Here is an 18651-nt window from a genome sequence, read left to right as displayed (position 1 = left end):
ACAACCTGAATCTAAACGAATACTTGCCTCACAGACACAATAAATATATAAATAGAAAGCTTGAAATATCTTTTAAATAAACAAATTCACATCAAATACAAATATCTTCGCATTATGTAATCAGTATGAAAGTTAGAAGTGGTATAGTTTCTCCGGTTTCACCTCATTACCCGTCCGCGTAAAAACAAAACAAAGGTCACGTTTGGTGTCCTGATGATTTATGTAATTTAAAACACCATAATTACTTTAAAGCATTTACAAGAATATTATTTCTTCATGCTCTATGTTGAGTTTGGTTTCACTAATAATAAACATACATTTGCATAAAGCATCCATGTTTGTCCATGCCCATTTTTCATGAAAATCGAAAAGTATTAATTTGAGGGTACATTCAGATAAAAATGTGCGAATAAATTGTGATTAATCGTGAGTTAACCCTTGAAAATCATGCGACTGACAGCTATTATTAATATGATGTGGAGTCCAGTTACCAGCATGACACTAAAACAGGTAGAAGTAATGGGTACTTTTTACTTAAGTACATGTATAGTCAGTACTTCAACTTTTACCCGAGTATTTTAAAACATAAGTATCTGTACTTCTACTTAAATGAAGGATGTGTGTACTTTTGCCACCTCCTACAATCACCTTCCCAAATAGTCTGCAGTAACGTAGTAAACGCTAAATTATTAATTGTTTGCATTCTGAGACTTGGAATTTTAAGATGTAGAATAGTAAATACCTGCTTGCATTGAATAAACAATGCAATGCGTGGGTCTATATGTATTTTTTTTTTTTTGCAATGTCCAAGAACAGCTTCACTTTTAAATGATTTTGTCTTTAATGAGATGAAAATATGGCTATTAAATCTACTATTTATGTAATATTGATGAATAATTTAATGTTTTGTTTATTTTTTTGAATTTTGTGGGAAAAAATAGAAAGGGGACAAAGTCCAGCAATACTTTCAAGATTTTTTCAAGAAGAAACCATGTCAAAGACAGGTAGATGCAGTACTGTGCAGTTGAGAACAATTATTGTCTATTTAATATTTTTTATTTATAAAAAAAAGAGATGCATGTCCAGGCACTTGTGCAGTGCTATTTCTATGTAGCCCCACTTGTGTATAAATAAATAAATAAATATATATATATATATATATATATATATATATATATATATATATATATATATATATATATATATATATATATATATATATATATATAATTAGTAATTAGTACCGAAACTCGAGGCGAGTGCTGAAACTGACGAGTACCGAGTTATTACTGAATATGTAACAAATAATTTAATAATAAAGTCATATATGTCTACAAGTAATATTATATACACATTACTGGGTCAAACCCCACCCCTTGGAAAAACTGTTTTGCGTGAAATCGGTTCTTGGTGCAAAAAAAGGTTGGGGACCTCTTACATAAAGAGATAACAGCGCCCCTTAGTGGAGAATACTAAACAGGAGTGAGTGGTTTACATGCTCAGCTTTACATCTATAAATTGAATACAATTTAAGGGCATCAGAGTTAAAATAATAATAATAACAAAAAAACAAACAAACAAAAAAACACGTTTGGTCTTTGGTAATTTTCTGTCGTGAACTTTGTTTCCTATTCACTAGTCTGAAATACTTATATGACATAAATGTGTATTATGCTCAGTCCTGCATCTTCAGTTTAGAGGTTTTCCTTTTATTGTGATTTATCAGTTTTAACCAGTGTTCTGAAAAATTTACCATCCACGCAAAAGGCAGACTTACTACTTATTGAAATGCAAAGCTTGCCGGCTTGTAGCTGAAACCTAGAAGCCAGGCAAGGTTATTATCTGAGAAAAATTGTGTAATAAGAGGTGAGAGATGATTTTCATGCTGCTTATAATTAATCTAGCATTGTAAATTCTTGAAACAAATGTACCTAACTGTCAGCATATGTTAATCATCTGTTTCACTTGGAATTAAATTAACTTACCTCTGGGTAGGACCATTCTGGGGAGTAGTCAGTCACCATAAAAAGCCTCCCCGTGGCCTGGAGCATGCCCAGTGTGCCCTGTGCCACTGCTGCTGACACAACATCAGCTACATGCATGTAGGAAAGTGAGCCTGTGTCCCCTGAGGCCCCTGCACCAGCTGTTCCAGCACCTAGACCTTGGGGACTGCAGCAAGGCTGGAGGCAGAGGTCGGAAGTAGTGTATCGAGTTGCTCTGTTGTTTCCATCGCCCTGGGACTGCTGCTGGTTTCCTCCTGAGGCTGCCTGCCCATCTGCACCAGGTGATGCCACAAGCTGGTGGGCATAGAGTGCCCCACCAGAACCCACAGTAGTAACTCCTCCATCCACTGAAATGAAGTCATTAATGAGGTCGGAGAACTGGTTTCCAAAGGAGATGTCAAAATGATCCAGACTGATTTCCATGCCAGTGCCTGCTGTACTGCCAGCTCCAGCTCCATTCAGGTTTTGGTGGGTACTCACGGTGTTGTAGAGCCCCTGTACCAGCCCTGCCCCCTGTAGAAGAGGCTGAAGCTGCTGCTGGCCATTAGTGCTGTCGTTTGAATTCCCATTTCTTATAGCCATGGTGTCATTGCTTACTCCGTTCTCAGACCCTTGCTGCAGGTAATGCTCTGAACCTCCACCCTCTGTGTTGCCCCCTGCACAGGCCTGCAGGTGATCACCAGCCTTGAGTAAGCCATCTGATCTGGTCTCAGCCCCACTGGCCTGATTGGAAGCTGTACTGCCAGCCTGATCATGACCAACCACATCCTCATGGTCTGTCCCAAGGCTATTAAAGCCTCCTGAATACTGTAGCAATTGAAGAGATCCACCCTGTCCTTGATTCTCTGTGGCTGAACTTCCATTACAGTTGGGTCTGTGCTGGCTTTGGTGGCCATGGTGGTGGTGTAAGTGGCCATTGGAACCAGGTGAATCTGTTTTGACCACTTGTAGGCCCATATAGGTCCTATCATGTGTGTTGTGCTCCATTAAATGGCTCTTCTGGCCTGAATTTTGCCTGCCTTGCTGATTCTGAGCTGACTGTGATGTGTCTTGAAGAAAAAAACTGGGTGAGTGGCTTTGATGGGCCAGATGAGTGTTGGTCATTGCCTGATCATAACCCACTGATGAACTGGAGGAAAAGTCAGGCTTTGCATCAATGGCACTGAAATCCATTTGCTCCAAGGTTGTGCTGGGACTCAGTCCTCCTCCAGAATGCAGTAGTGAGCCTGCTGGGGTTAAAGTTAGTGTGTTCTGAGGGCCTGAACCATTGGATACACTACAGCTTACTACTGCCCCCATCTGGTAGCCACTTTCCTTGGCCAGCTGCTGTTCGAAAGAGGTGTCCTCAGTCTTGATGTTCTTGATGATCTCTGCACTAAAGCTGAAGTTAGAGTTGGACATTGATGGAGAGTGCTGTAGGCCGTTGGTGCTGGCTACAGAGGAGCAAGTACTTGAAGAACCATTCTCTTGCTTTAGTCCACTGCCCCCATAAGTTTGGCCCTGCTTCGGATTATTTAAGAAGCAGTCTGGGTCAAAGTTCATTGTGGTTTCTGGTAGCTTGATGTTTGAATCCAGGCTGCTTGAAAGGATAAGCTCCTCAGACACGCCAGCTGCAGAGAGCATAGCAAGTCCATCCGTGGCTCCTGGTGTGCCTGCCTCAGTGCCGCCACTGCCTGGAAAGGCAAACTTATGGCTGTCAGAGGTGACAGTGAGCACCAGTCCATGGGAGGTGGCATCAGGGCCCATGAGGTGAGTATTAGCACCTCCTGTTGGGGACATACTATAGACTGGATCACCTGGTACCTCTGACATGAAGACGCTCTGAGATAGGCTGCTCATTACTGAGGCCACGTGACTCATACCTGTAACAGCAGGGCTGTCAGCCATATCAGGGTCTGAGTTTAAGCCACTGCTGATCGACACTGGTGAGCTCTGAGTGGTATCTGGAACTTCCACTTGGTTGGTAGATGAAACCTCAGTGCTATTCTGGTGCAGTAGTAAAGGCTTATGCACTTTTCCATTGCGCTTTTCTCGTGATGTAGCCCCCCCTGTGGCCCCTGTGCCTGCTTTTCCCCCAGCATGACTGTGTTCTGTTTTGCCTTCTGACACATCACTGTTTTGCAGCTCGGAGTGGCCACTGCTGTAGGTGCCAGTGCGTGGGTCCACTTTAGGAGAGATAATACGGTGTTTAGCACTGTTACACTTGTGGTGAACACTGCTCCCAGCACCTGACAGAGACACAAAGCCAAAACATTTAGAATGGCAACCTTCCCAGTTCGACAACAGAGGAGTATGTTTAGTCTCTATCATGAATAGGAATGAGAACTGTTAATAGCTATTCTCAGACATTACAAATAAATCACACCGGAAAAAAAATGCTAATGGGTTGTGGCACCTTTGGTGCATTTTCAGCTGATCAAAAACAGTGTGAATAAATATTTTTCTTTATTCAAAGAAAAATATAATTTAATACACTATAACATTAGATATAACATTTACATGTGTAGCCTCAGAGTAAATAACAGAAACAATCACTAACCTTTCTAACTTTCTAGAGTCCTCTTGTGTCATGATTACAAAGCATTCTTACCGAGTGTGCCTGTGCAAAGGCAGTTATGGGTCCGGGGAGGAGGTTTGGTCTGATGGCTGTCCAGTATCTGCTGCACCAGCTGCTCTACAGAGAAACCAGAGCTGCTGTTCCCATTGCTGCAAGTCCACTTGATGCCATGAACTGGAAAAAAGGAAACACAACTGTCATTGGGTGTACAGTGTACCTGCCAAGCTTTGTTTTCACTTGTTAGGTCTAACAATTTCCAGCTACTGCTTATATTTTGTTTTGATTTCTTTGAATGTGATTTTTGTACACTGACACATGCTTTTGTTTTGACTGAAAACTGTTATTGCGCCACATCATGTCTTTGGTGTGTTTTCTAATTTAATTATTGATTAGACTATCTATCCTGTTTAGACTATCTATTTATACCCTACTTTACCTTTGTTTAGTTGCTAATTCTTATCATTGTTATATTTAGTTATACTAAGCTTTATACTGTTTTTCAGTTCCACTTCTTGGTTTTCAAGTTCTGGGTACTTTTCTAAAAGGGCAATCTCTGTAGCAGGGTTGAACATAGATGGAACCTTTTTCCCCAACAGTATACAGTAAATGAGTGGAAAGTCTGGCAAAATATTAGTGTGCATGTGTAAACAATGTGATAGAAAAAGGTATTTAAGTACTTGTGTAATATTCACAAAATACTTAAAATATTCTTTGGATGTTATTATTTAAAATAATTTTTTGGAGGTTATTTAAATAGTGTGTGTGTGTTATTGGGACCAGGTGTGCTTGATTAGAAGTATAATCACAAGATGTGTCATGTAACATGGCTTATAGTTTTTGAATTGACAAAGAACTGCTGAAAGACCTTTTTTTTAAGCAGTGCAACAGTCGAGCGTGCACTCCTGATAGTCCTGCCGTAGCACTGTCTCCTGCTTTCATAGGAAAAAAGAAATATTTCTGAAGCGGAGCACATTAAAATATCAAACATTTTTGCAGCCCCTAATATGAGCCTGGCTTTGTTCCTCCACCTCTCGTAAAGCAGGGCGAAGTCACAGAGGGGTGGAGAGCACGAAACAACAGAGGAATACAGAAACAGATAGAGAAAAGGATGCTGCTGTATGAATAAGCACGAAAAAAGAAAGCACAGCAGCTGTCACACACAGCAAGTGGCTGTGCCCCAACGAGCTCAGCGCTTGGCCAGAAAAACCCTGCAACATGCCATAACACATTACACCCACTCTGGCGTAAACTTCCAAACAAATCCGTCGAAGTGAGTGAGGCTTCAAAGAGGGGCCGGAGGGAGTACTGGGGCAGCTCGAGTCAGAAACAGAAGAGGTTTTCTGCTCATTTCTGCTAAACAATGAATCAGGATTTGGACTGTATTGCAAAGACGGTGCAATACTTACCATGGTCAAATGTAGTCTATGATATTTTTTTTAAACACATCACAACTTTGGCATGTGCACTCCTTTAAGTGTGAGGTTAAGTCGCAGGGCACCAATTTCTCTCTTATTTAGCCAATGCCGGAACATTTAATCAATACACACCTGATCACATGACTTTGCCTGGCAGCCTTTTAGAGGAATTATACACACAGTATGTTTTATTCAATCATGTTTTTGCCTTTCTGTGTATGCTATAAATATAAATACATTATTCAGAATGAAGAGATACTCATTCTTCTATAAACACAAACAGAAACAGAAACATTTAAATATAAATATAGAGTTTTTTGGAAAGTTTACCAAAAGGTTTACAGGGTATCTGGCTGGTATTTGCAGATCCCACAGGACACAATAAAAATCATGTGTGCGGAAGCATTTTATTTTCATGTCAGCAAGTTCAAACAGTGAGATATAAAGCTTGTGGGCAGAAATAAACAAGAAATACCACATATTTACATTCATTCATTATTAGTTACTGCCTGTTTGGATTGCATATATAACCAAAAATCATTAGAAAATAACGCTGACATATGCAAACAAGAATAATAACTATGTAGATGAGCAAGAATTCAGGGCATGCTGCCATTGCTACTTCTATTTTAATTTTCTTTCAAAAACATTCAGTCCACGTTCACTCTAGTTTTAAATCCAAATCCAGATATGGATATTTGAAACCAATACAGATACAGAACGTAGTATTAAATTACACCTCAGTGTGTCTGAATCATTTAAAATGATTTTTCTCCAAAATCAATAATAAATGATTTGTTTTTTAAATGTGTAGTTTTAATAAAAAAACAATTGAAGGCTGCCCTCCTCTGCCTTTCCAGTTTACAATGAAAGTGCAGTTAGATGATGGTTATGGATAGTTCTGTCTTCTGGGAAACAGGTGCACCATCCCTAAATCGCATACTTCCATACACAATAGTGTGCCACCATCTGTTTCAAACACTAGACGGCAATTCAGAACAATAGTGTGTGGTTTGGGGAGTAGTCTGTCTCAACTGTTTGCAGTAGTGAACCATTCACACTATATATTTTAATACATCTTTTATGTGATGTAAACAAAAGCCATTGTGAGTGACAGTGTAAATATCAGAGAAGCAGTAAATTGCACTAGGTATTTTCTTTCTGTTGAAGAAAGTGTACTAAGAAGAAGCCAGTTTCCACAAAACAGTCACTTCATCTATAGCATTTATACATAAAAATTGTAAGTGTACAGAAATTTGAATGAGCATCAGGCATGGTTTTGGGTTAATTTATTATATTAGCTGGATGATGTGAGGCAAGCTAGGCTGCTTGTGACATCTAATCCCACTTATACAGCACTTATACTAAGAGCCTGTGTATGTTCTTGTAAATATGACAATAGGAAAGGAATGATTGTCTACATTTGCAAGAATGTACCAACATTTTGTAGAAATAGATCATAATATTTAAATAAATACCCGGAACACAAGCAAGCATATTAGATAACTTGGAAAAATCCCAGGATATTTAGGCAATGTATTAGTGAAAACCTAAAATAACACATGACTCCTTTTCAAACCTGTTATCTCTCACAACATAAGGAGGCTTTCTCTGAGGACTAAGAAATTCAAAGTGAGAATTATGGGGATGTTCAGTTATTCCATTCCTACCTTATGCATAGATGTTTGTGTAAGATACGGACCACTCAGTGAAACATGTTACGATTGTAGGCATGATGTATAATGTACACATGAATTATGCAAGGATAATACAGTGTACAATTTATCTGTTGGAAATTATTAAAGCGTGAAAGGCTGCTGCACAGCCAATGAGTTACCACTAGGTGGTACTGTTGCTCCTCAGTTAAGATTCTCTTCTGGTCATTTGACACTAGGAACAGAGACGGTAACAGTGTCACTGGACTTGCAGAGTAGCACGGCTGATTTGAGATGTTCCAACTTTCTGCCATTGTTTGCACCCTTTAGAAAGTTAATGACTTAATGCATTACTGCAAACTGTTTAATGTAGATCAGACAGCAGGTGTAATAAACAACTTTGTTTACTTGTCTGTCCTGAAGTCGGGAAGGTGGGGGGCATTTAATTGATTGCCACAGAAGGTAATGGCACAAAGTGCATGCAATTAGAATGCCGTCTGCATTCACACAGCTGCCTCCAAAAGTGCTGACAGCAAAGCCAAGGCTTCATATATTCATTACATTGACAGTCCAGTCCCAGTTCAAACGATCCGTGCTGCTCGTCAGGCACAGAGACTTGTACTTACAAGGTGGCATGCAAACGCCATCACATCACTACTTTTCCTGCTCTGCCCTAATTAAAGATGTGTCCTCAGATTCACTTTCTGACCTGGACCACTTTTTTCATAAACACCCACACGTAGTAGCGAACATCCTGTGCATTCTCTATAAGGAGACTCCGGCGGGAAGCATATGTGTGAAGGATTTCTGGTGAGTCAGACACTCTTCCTCCTACACACTCGCATCAATCAATAACACCACTGCTCTCCTCCACTGAATGCCGGGAAGCCAGTGCATGCTTGCTGTGTTAGCCAAAGAAGAGAGGAGGCCCAGACAAGCGGCGCACCCAGACACGGAAACAGTGCTACGTCTTAGAGCACACCCTCAGTGCTAGGCCTAGAAAACATCTTCCTTTTTTTTCCCTGAAACCTTTGTAAATACATGTCTTTAAAGTGTTTTCTTGGTTGGAATCAAACCATCATCATCATCTCATTTAACATTAAAGGTGCATTACATGTTTAGGATGTGAATAATGTAAAACATTAAACACAAAAGCATACAAAAGAAAACCTAAAAAGAATGGGACCAAGTTTAATAGATCTAATGGGTCTCAAAAATTATACTAATGATCTTAAATGAGTGGTTTAGAACGTTCAGAGCCCTCTGCTGCCTCTGAAGCTAATTGCAATGAAAAATAAATCGTATGCTTTACGAATTACCTTATAACCTGTCATAGCTTACATTTATTGTAACAGCCATCACACTATTTTGCAAAAATTCAATAAGGATTTTTGATTACGGATTACTCTCAGTTTTGGGCTTAGCTCCAATAGTGGTCATATTATTATTTTTTTTTTTTCAAAGGAGCAGCATGCACTGAGCTCAGTTTACTGTCTGTGTGGAGTTTCCCGTATTCTTGTCATGCCCACATCCCTTGGGTTCTCTGGATTTTACTTACAAAAACATGCAGGTAGAAACACACTCTGTGTGTGTGTGTGTGTGTGTGTGTGTGTGTGTGTGTGTGTGTGTGTGTGTGTGTTTGTGTGTGTGTGTGTGTGTGTGTGTGTGTGTGTGGTGTGCTGACTGTGATAGACTTGTGTCTCATCCCGGGTGTATTCCCGCCTCACGCCCAGTGCTCCCGAAGAAACTCACTTTGACCCTGACTAGGATAAAGAGCTTACAAAAGATAAATGAATGAATCATAATGATGTGGGAAAGAAAAGTAGTTGATCTCAGCAGCTTTGTTTTAAATGGTGGCTGAACCTATATTCCCTGGGCTGGAATATATGCAAAAAGAAGCCTGACATAACACTGTGACAGATATACTAACACATTTTAAAGGGAACAGCTGTGTAAATAACATGTCCCCTTTGTGTATTTCTAAACTCGAGTCCTCTCTTCAAGTGAAGGTGAAGAGCAGGACCTAAATGATACTCACACATTGGTTTGAGCTGCCCGACAAGTTCCTCCTTGGTCCACTTGGCCCATTCCTTCTTGTCTGTGTTGATGGAACACAGGATTGGCCCGCATGGTTTTCCACAGTCTTCTATGGCTGGCACGTTTAAGTAGTGCACCAAGACAATGTCTGGATTCTAAGGGCACATCAGAGAAGAAAAGAGCTCAAGCCAATAAGTCAGCATTAGCAACACAACATGTGTGCTATTAAAAGTCCTAGACATGATCTTACATCCACAGAAATACAAATAAACACACACAAACAATATCAGGTTCAGCGAAGATACCAAGCGAGCCAGACAAATTTAAATATCTTCATTTGTTTGTATTTTTTTTCCTTTAAAGCTGTAAAGATCACCTCTGCCTTCCTCTAATGAGGTCGTATTCACCTTGAGAGTGGGGCGATGCACTTCACTGCGTTCTCATACTTAAGGAGTCTTAGTGCAGCTATGCTCGGGCACCAAGTGTTAGCTGGATAAATTTCTTCAATTGACAGATTATGACTAAGAAATGCATTCTGAAAGCATATTGAGCCCTTGTAAATAACACCAATTCTCTCTCATAATCATTGCTTTGCGATGTCATAGTAAAGAGTAGCATTAAAAAAATTAAATATACATTTTATATATATACAGTGAGGAAAATAAGTATTTGAACACCCTGCTATTTTGCAAGTTCTCCCACTTAGAAATCATGGAGGGGTCTGAAATTTTCATCGTAGGTGCATGTCCACTGTGAGAGACATAATCTAAAAAAAAAAAATTCCAGAAATCACAATATATGATTTTTAAACTATTTATTTGTATGATACAGCTGCAAATAAGTATTTGAACACCTGTCTATCAGCTAGAATTCTGACCCTCAAAGACCTGTTAGTCTGCCTTTAAAATGTCCACCTCCACTACATTTATTATCCTAAATTAGATGCACCTGTTTGAGGTCGTTAGCTGCATAAAGACACCTGTCCACCCCATACAATCAGTAAGAATCCAACTACTAACATGGCCAAGACCAAAGAGCTGTCCAAAGACACTAGAGACAAAATTGTACACCTCCACAAGGCTGGAAAGGGCTACGGGGAAATTGCCAAGCAGCTTGGTGAAAAAAGGTCCACTGTTGGAGCAATCATTAGAAAATGGAAGAAGCTAAACATGACTGTCAATCTCCCTCGGACTGGGGCTCCATGCAAGATCTCACCTCGTGGGGTCTCAATGATCCTAAGGAAGGTGAGAAATCAGCCCAGAACTACACGGGAGGAGCTGGTCAATGACCTGAAAAGAGCTAGGACCACCGTTTCTAAGGTTACTGTTGGTAATACACTAAGACGTCATGGTTTGAAATCATGCATGGCACGGAAGGTTCCCCTGCTTAAACCAGCACATGTCCAGGCACGTCTTAAGTTTGCCAATGACCATTTTGATGATCCAGATGAGTCATGGGAGAAAGTCATGTGGTCAGATGAGACCAAAATAGAACTTTTAGGTCATAATTCCACTAAACGTGTTTGGAGGAAGAAGAATGATGAGTACAATCCCAAGAACACCATCCCTACTGTGAAGCATGGGGGTGGTAGCATCATGCTTTGGGGGTGTTTTTCTGTACATGGGACAGGGCGACTGCACTGTATTAAGGAGAAGATGACCGGGGCTATGTATTGCGAGATTTTGGGGAAAAACCTCCTACCCTCAGTTAAAGCATTTAAGATGGGTCGAGGCTGGGTCTTTCAACATGACAATGATCAGAAGCACACAGCCAGGATAACCAAGGAGTGGCTCTGTAAGAAGCATATCAAGGTTCTGGCGTGGCCTAGCCATTCTCCAGGCCTAAACCCAATAGAGAATCTTTGGAGGGAGCTCAAACTCCGTGTTTCTCAGCAACAGGCCAGAAACCTGACTGATCTAGAGAAGATCTGTGTGGAGGAGTGGGCCAAAATCCCTCCTGCAGTGTGTGCAAACCTGGTGAAAAACTACAGGAAACTTTTGACCTCTGTAATTGCAAACAAAGGCTACTGTACCAAATATTAACATTGACTTTCTCAGGTGTTCAAATACTTATTTGCAGCTGTATCATACAAATAAATAGTAAAAAAATCATACATTGTGATTTCTGGATTTTTTTTTTTTAGATTATGTCTCTCACAGTGGACATGCACCTACGATGATAATTTCAGACCCCACCATGATTTCTAAGTGGGAGAACTTGCAAAATAGCAGGGTGTTCAAATACTTATTTTCCTCACTGTATATATATATATATATATATATATATATATATATATATATATATATATATATATATATATATATATATATATATTATTCATTACAAACACACACAGATGCACATACAGATTAAAACAAAAGCCTTTTCCAGTCATTGCACACACACACACACACACACACACACACACACACGCACACACGCACACACACACACGCACACACGCACACACGCACATACACACGCAAATGTAGACTAGCAAAGCCATGTGATAAAGAAAAATGTGCTGCCAACATAACAGTGTGTGCTGTTGGAAGCTTCATCAGTGTTAAGTGGTGAATAAATCAAGGCGCTGCTAGCCTGGACTGCCTCTCTGCTTGCACCATTAATCTAAGCAGAGGCCACTGACTGGACCATCCCTACTGTACACACGCATACCAACCCATAGGCCCACACACACACACACACACACACACACAAAGAAAGATTAGTGAATACTGAAAGACTGTACACATTATACTGTAAATCGAGCCACATAATATCATCTCTGTGGAGAGAAACAAAGAGAAGCAATGACAGGGGTATAAACAGCAGATCCATGGCAACCACACCTTCTTCAACGTGCAATTACTTACTACACATACAACTATCTTCCAGTTCATTCATCACTCTAATTATAAAATCCACTTAAATAACCTCAGCCTTTCTATGCCTCTGTTTTGACAGAACCGCTTCCATAAAGCATAAAGCACGAATCACATCGACTCTATACATGTTCAAGTTGTAATCAGGAACAGTGAAATCTAAATTAAGAAAATTAAAGTTGTTAAAAAAAGGTTGTTAAAGATTAATCGAAGGTCGACATAGCACAATTAATGAAATAAATGAATTCAGTCGACTACATTATAAAATTTAAAAACTTTTATTAGGCTAATTTAAATAATTTGTCATAATTGTAAATTCTACACATGAGGGTGCAATGTAATTACTAAACACACAAAGCAGCGATCATTTACAAGAAGAAGCAGCAGTGAGAGATGGTGTCGATGTTAAATAGAGTCCTGTGTGCAAACATAAAAAAATGCTTTTTTCTTTATAGTTTATAAATGTTTTAATTATTATTATCTTTAAATCCAGCAATGCTTTTTAATTAAAATACCTCTCTCTCTCTCTCTCTCTCTCTTTCTCTCTCTCTCTCTCTCTCTCTCTCTCTCTTACTCTCTCTCTCTCTCTCTCTCTCTCTCTCTCTCTCTCTCTCTCTCTCTCTCTCTCTGTGTGTGTGTGTGTGTGTGTGTGTGTGTGTGTGTGTATATATACATATATACATACTTATATATATATATATAAACCCAAAATTCATTATCTCAGAAACTTTGAATATTGTAAAAAAGTTCAATAGTGGAGACTCATGGTATCGCACTCTAATCATCTTATTAAATCCAAACACCTGCAAAGGTTTTCTGAGCCTTTAAATGGTGTCTCAGTCTGGTTCAGGCTACACAATCATGGGGGAAGACTGCTGACTTGATAGTTGTCCAGAAGACGATCACTGACACCATGCACATGGAGGGTAAAACACAAAAGGTCATCGCTGAAGAAGCTGCTGTTCACAGAGTTCTGTATCCAAGCACATTAATGGAAAGTTTAATGGAAGGAAAAAATGTGGTAGAAAAAGGTGATTCAAGTATTTGGGGGAGAGTGGACTGCAGCTGGAGTCAGTGCTTCAAGAGCCACCACGCACAGACATATCCATGGGCTACAACTGACGCATTCCTTGTGTCAAGCCACTCCTGAACCAGAGACAACATCAGAGGTGTCTCACCTGGGCAGAGGACAAAAAGGACTGGACTGTTGATCAGTGGGCCAAAGTTGTCTTTTCAGATGAAAGCAAAAAAAATAAAGCCTTTCATTTTGAAATCAAAGTCCCAGAGTCTGGAAGAAGAGAGAAGACGCACAGAATCCAAGTTGCTTGAGGTCCAGTGTAAAGTTTGCACAGTTAGTGGTGGTTTGGGGAGTCATGTCATCTGCTGGTGTTGGGTTACTGTTTTTTATCAAGTCCAAGGTCAACACAGCAGTCTACTAGAAAGTTTTAGAGCACTTCATGCTTCCTCCTGCTGACCAGCTTTAGGGAGATACTGATTTCATTTTACAGCAATATTTGGTACCTGCCCACACTGCCAAAAGCACCAAAAGTGGCCAGCAAACTCACCAGACTTGAACCCCATAGAAAATCTATGGGATATTGTCAAGGAGAAAATAAGAAACAAGAGACCAAAAACCTAGACCGGTAGGGTAGTGCAGATATAGTTTCACTATAATAAGTCTTTTTTGTATATGTTTATCAGCTTGACTTGTAGCTGATTTTGAAGAAGTATTTTTTAAATATCTAAAAAAACTAAACAGTCTGGCAGTGTGCATGTTTGCGTGCATGTGAGTGTTAACTGGAAGCAGCAGAATGTCAGTGTTCTAGCTGAAAGCCACTGTCAAAGAAGAATATTTAAGTTGGGCTTGGTGATAACAACATTTTGTAGCATTTGGTAAAATTCTCAGCTATGAATTCTAACATTCAGGCATTACAATAAAATGATTAATAAAATAATGAGGTGCTTCACCAAAATTTAACCATTAGCATTAGGAAGTATCTCTACTTGGCTATCAATCAAACTGCTTGTCAATTCCAAAACTCTGCCTCTTGTAATACCATTCAGGAATTTTAACCTATATTTGGGGGCGTGACATTGGTAGAGCACACCTTATTGGCTCAGAGTTGAAACTTCTGCCCAAGTTGCTGACTATACCTTTAACCGCTAATTTACATAACCTTCTAAAAAGTTGGGAAGACTCAGCCTAAGTGCTGGGCTGATAAGGGCAACCGTACGAATTATGAGCTGAACTTGCAGTTCTTAATATCAAGTATTGCTTTAATTCGCTGGATGGACCTGTGACTGAACATTTTGACTGAAATTTGCAGTGAAAGTGTCAAGGTGTTTGAAGAGCACCTACATCGGATTAAAGGAAAAAGATCTGATCTGAAATTTAAATCCAAAGGTAATCCAAAAAAAGCCCTTTGTCTTCAAAAGGGGTTTTTAAAGCAACCTTTGGTGAGCTATTCTCTTTCATGTCGATGCTGGAGAAGTGCGCTACAAGTCGGGTTTGCGCTGAGGTGATTGCTGAGGCGCTCTCCAGGTCAGTGAAGTACACAGTCAAAAAAAGCTGCTGCACTTGTATGCACTGGGAATCAGCATCCTGCCTGCATATGGCGTAGCCAGCTGTGCTAATCACCAGGGCAATGCCCTCGATCCTTAACTAGCATGAGAGGTGTGGGCAAAGCCCTCTGGGAATGTGTGCAAGTCAGTACAAACACACGCACACAGATGGAAGTTGACATGATACAGATATTAATGCATGACCACACACTTATATGCATGAAAAAAAGAGCCAAAAGACCTATAATTTATCCCTGAACACTCACAAGTTTCTCAGTCACCCAGGCAAATGCGAGAACAGATTGTAGTCTCTAAAAACAGGTAGACACACAAATGCACTCGGGAGCACAGGTGTATAACCTCCCACACATTCATGCATACCTGCATACTGATTCACCTTCCTCACCCTAACAACATTCACTTATAAACACACAGACAGACACGCACACACACACACACACACACACACACACACACACACACACACACACACACACACACACACACACACACACACATACACACACAGACTTCTATCTCCTACAGAGCATATTTGTTCCAGTTTTACAATGCATATGTGGCAGAAATACGACCCATCCAAACACAGGTAATCTTTGGAGCTGCACACGAATCTGTTATCTGTTATAAACCCGAGAGGACTAAAAGCATATGTTGCCTAGAAGCTACTTGTGCTTCATTGCTACCGAGTACGTTTATGTAAGGATTTTACCTTTTCTCTCCTCTCTCCTGAAGCAAAACAGAAAAAAACACCCAACACACCCAAAGTTTTAGTATAAATCAGCTGCTAATATAATTTAATTTCCTGCAAGCCTTTCTCTTTCAGCATTTTGGATATTGTCCCAAGAGTTTTGCAGCCCAAAAATATAGCAACATGCTCAAGGGGAAACTATTTTGTTGAGAGAAGGAAATCTCATTAAAGCATTGATTAATAGTTGAAAACAGTGTTCAGGGTTGGTTTGGTGGTGGTTCCCTTGGCAGAGGCCGTTGCCTGTTTCAGCGCCGAAGGGGTTTGAGGTTGGGATAGAGTTGCAGCGTGTGCAGACTGCAGGTATTGCGCAAGCGGAATATCTCATTATTAAGGACATTCATTAGAAATCACTACCTCATGCTAAGTGCCTTTTAGGACGACGAGGTGAAGTAGATTGTAAGTTGGCCATTGGACTGCTACTTCTGTTTAACTGTACTGTAAATTACATTAATATAAAATCATTTGCAATACACTGTATCTTCAGTAACTGCTTCATTCTGGCCATGGTTGTGATATATCCAAAGCCAATCCTGGGAACACTTGGCACAAGGAGGGAGAATTTAGTGTTGACAATTAACCTAACTGTATGGAGAACCTGGACGAAACCCATGCATACAAACAGTAATCTTAGATCAGGATTAACGCTTCTCGCTGCACCACCATGCCATCCCATCAGAGTTTATATATTTCAAGTAATTAAATCCCCCTATGTGGCTGATTTCTGATTATACTGTATACTTTGGGGTCTGGGTCAGATTTATTAACGAAGCACTAAAAATAATTGTTTTAGCACTTCAGGAATTACTATGTATGAGTTCTGATTGGGATATAATATACAAAAACAATTTTTTTTATTGAATGTGAATGTGCTTGACTTGGCTGGAAAAGCAGCTTGTATTTGAGCTTCAACACAATAACTAATTGTAGACAACTATGCAATCCAGCAGGCATGGTAGTATTCTGCCAGCTGGCTCCTGAAGGTTCACACACACAGTCAATATGTGTGTGCTAGGAATAGCCATGTGTATTCGCTTCAGGATGATTAGCTGTGGCCAGAGACAGAACAAACTTTGACAGTGAAGATGGCAGAGTAAGTGAACGAGTCTATATACAGATAACACACAGCTTGAACAATGGCTTTTTCTTGGAAATGTTACCAAACCTTTGCTTGCCTTTACTTTTTGAAATAATAACAAAGATTACTGTGAGGTTGGGGGCATGGTGTGTGGGTGTGTGTGTGGGTGTGTGTGTGTGTTTGCACGTATTTTGTGTGTGTGGGGGAGTTCCTTTAGCAGCCTCTTTTACCCTTCTCTTGAGCTTTATAACACAAAAAACTCAATAAGCACAGAAGAATAGACAAACTCTCTCAATCCAAAAAAAATTTTTTTTGTCAATTAATAAACTTAGAACATGTAAAGCTTTTACTATACCATTCACCTCATTACTATAGAAAGACATATTAACATATACATATACTGCATATTTGTGATTTGGGTTACAGGTATAACTGTCACAGTATTAGTTTCACACAATTAGTTTCAGATTTAAGAATTTAGCAGCACTGTGTAAATGTATAATTTATTTTATTGTAAACTGTATCCTGTTCAGAAAAATTGTTTCATTCTCTTCCCTGTATAATTATTTGTTTAGTTACTCTATTTTATAGCACGATTCGCAGCCTTTGAGGGCATTTTTTATTATTAAAGTTGACTCACTGTGACGTGACCACATTTCATTTTTTAAACATTTCAGTGGACATTAGACATCAATATCAAATCAAACTGTTTCACAAATAGTGTTGTGTTCACTCGCGATTATATTAATGTTTAGATGAAGGGCTGAAACCTTCACAGATTGCCCAGTAAAACAAAAGGGAGAAAGCCACAAGCGGGTGTGAAAGCTGCTGAAACAGGGCAAAAGGTTTTGACTAAACATTTTGTTCTTGTAAAAGCTGTTCTGTTATGGCATATTTTTTAAATTTCCATTATAAAAGGATATACAGCTGATTTAAGACATCACTGCTCAACAACAGATCATTTGGGGTAGTACATTTTAAAGTAGACAGCGTATTATGAGAATAAAGCATTAATTACACCATTTTAGTGATGTTTATTTAACTCTTTTGCCGCTGGCTAACCCTGATTCATTGAGCTGAGCACCCAAAAAGACCTGGATTTACCCAGCACATCTCCTCCTATCTGTCGCAAACGACAAAAGCTCCAAGCTTAACGGTCTGTACTCAGCACTCACAGGGACGATAAGAACACCATTAGCTTGCACGCATGTTCATCTAGCTAGACCAGTGCGCAGAAGAGAAGAGAGAGAGACTACCAGCCGAGAGCGTCAAAGCTTAAGTCCAAAATGCCATTGCCAAACCTTATGCTTAGTCAGAAGAACAAACCTGGAGCAGTCTGAGTAATATAGATGCTGAGACTTCTCAGCTCAACACACACACACTCACACACACACGCACACACACACGCCATGTTATACACTTCCTAATGAGTTCTCACAAATGTTCCTGTTTTTTTATACATATGATCTTAGACAAGGAGCGTTGGAGGAATAAGTCACATGCAAATGAGGTCAGAGCAGAGGGCAGGGTCTGTTCAGAAGTTTCATGTTTTAAACCAAGAGACAACATTGTGTGTGTTTGTGTTTGCGTATGTGAATGTGTGCGCAGCTGTGCTCATGAATACAAGTAGCTGAAATTTAGCATAACGTGGGCGAAAAAAACAGGAAGAATGAATATCCATTAAAGCATTTAAGGA

At 39.7% G+C, this 18651-nt stretch overlaps 1 protein-coding gene across 18 annotated transcripts in view; it reads right to left on the bottom strand.

Moving 5' to 3' along the window:
• camta1a (calmodulin binding transcription activator 1a) overlaps positions 1-18651 on the bottom strand; it is a 422828-nt gene that overhangs the window by 40435 nt on the left and 363742 nt on the right. For all 18 annotated transcript variants that reach the window (XM_083569715.1, XM_083569716.1, XM_083569723.1 and 15 more), the window contains 3 exons: positions 9669-9822; positions 4594-4734; positions 1986-4231 (listed from right to left, as the gene is read on the bottom strand). In XM_083569715.1, coding sequence (XP_083425841.1) covers positions 1986-4231; positions 4594-4734; positions 9669-9822 — 2541 coding nt within the window. The remainder of the gene's footprint in view (positions 1-1985; positions 4232-4593; positions 4735-9668; positions 9823-18651) is intronic.

Source organism: Silurus aristotelis, assembly GCF_946808225.1.
Source record: "Silurus aristotelis genome assembly, chromosome: 19".
Classification (NCBI taxonomy): Eukaryota; Metazoa; Chordata; class Actinopteri; order Siluriformes; family Siluridae; genus Silurus; species Silurus aristotelis.
Note: the sequence above shows the minus strand (reverse complement) of the source record. Positions and strands in the feature narration are given on the sequence as shown.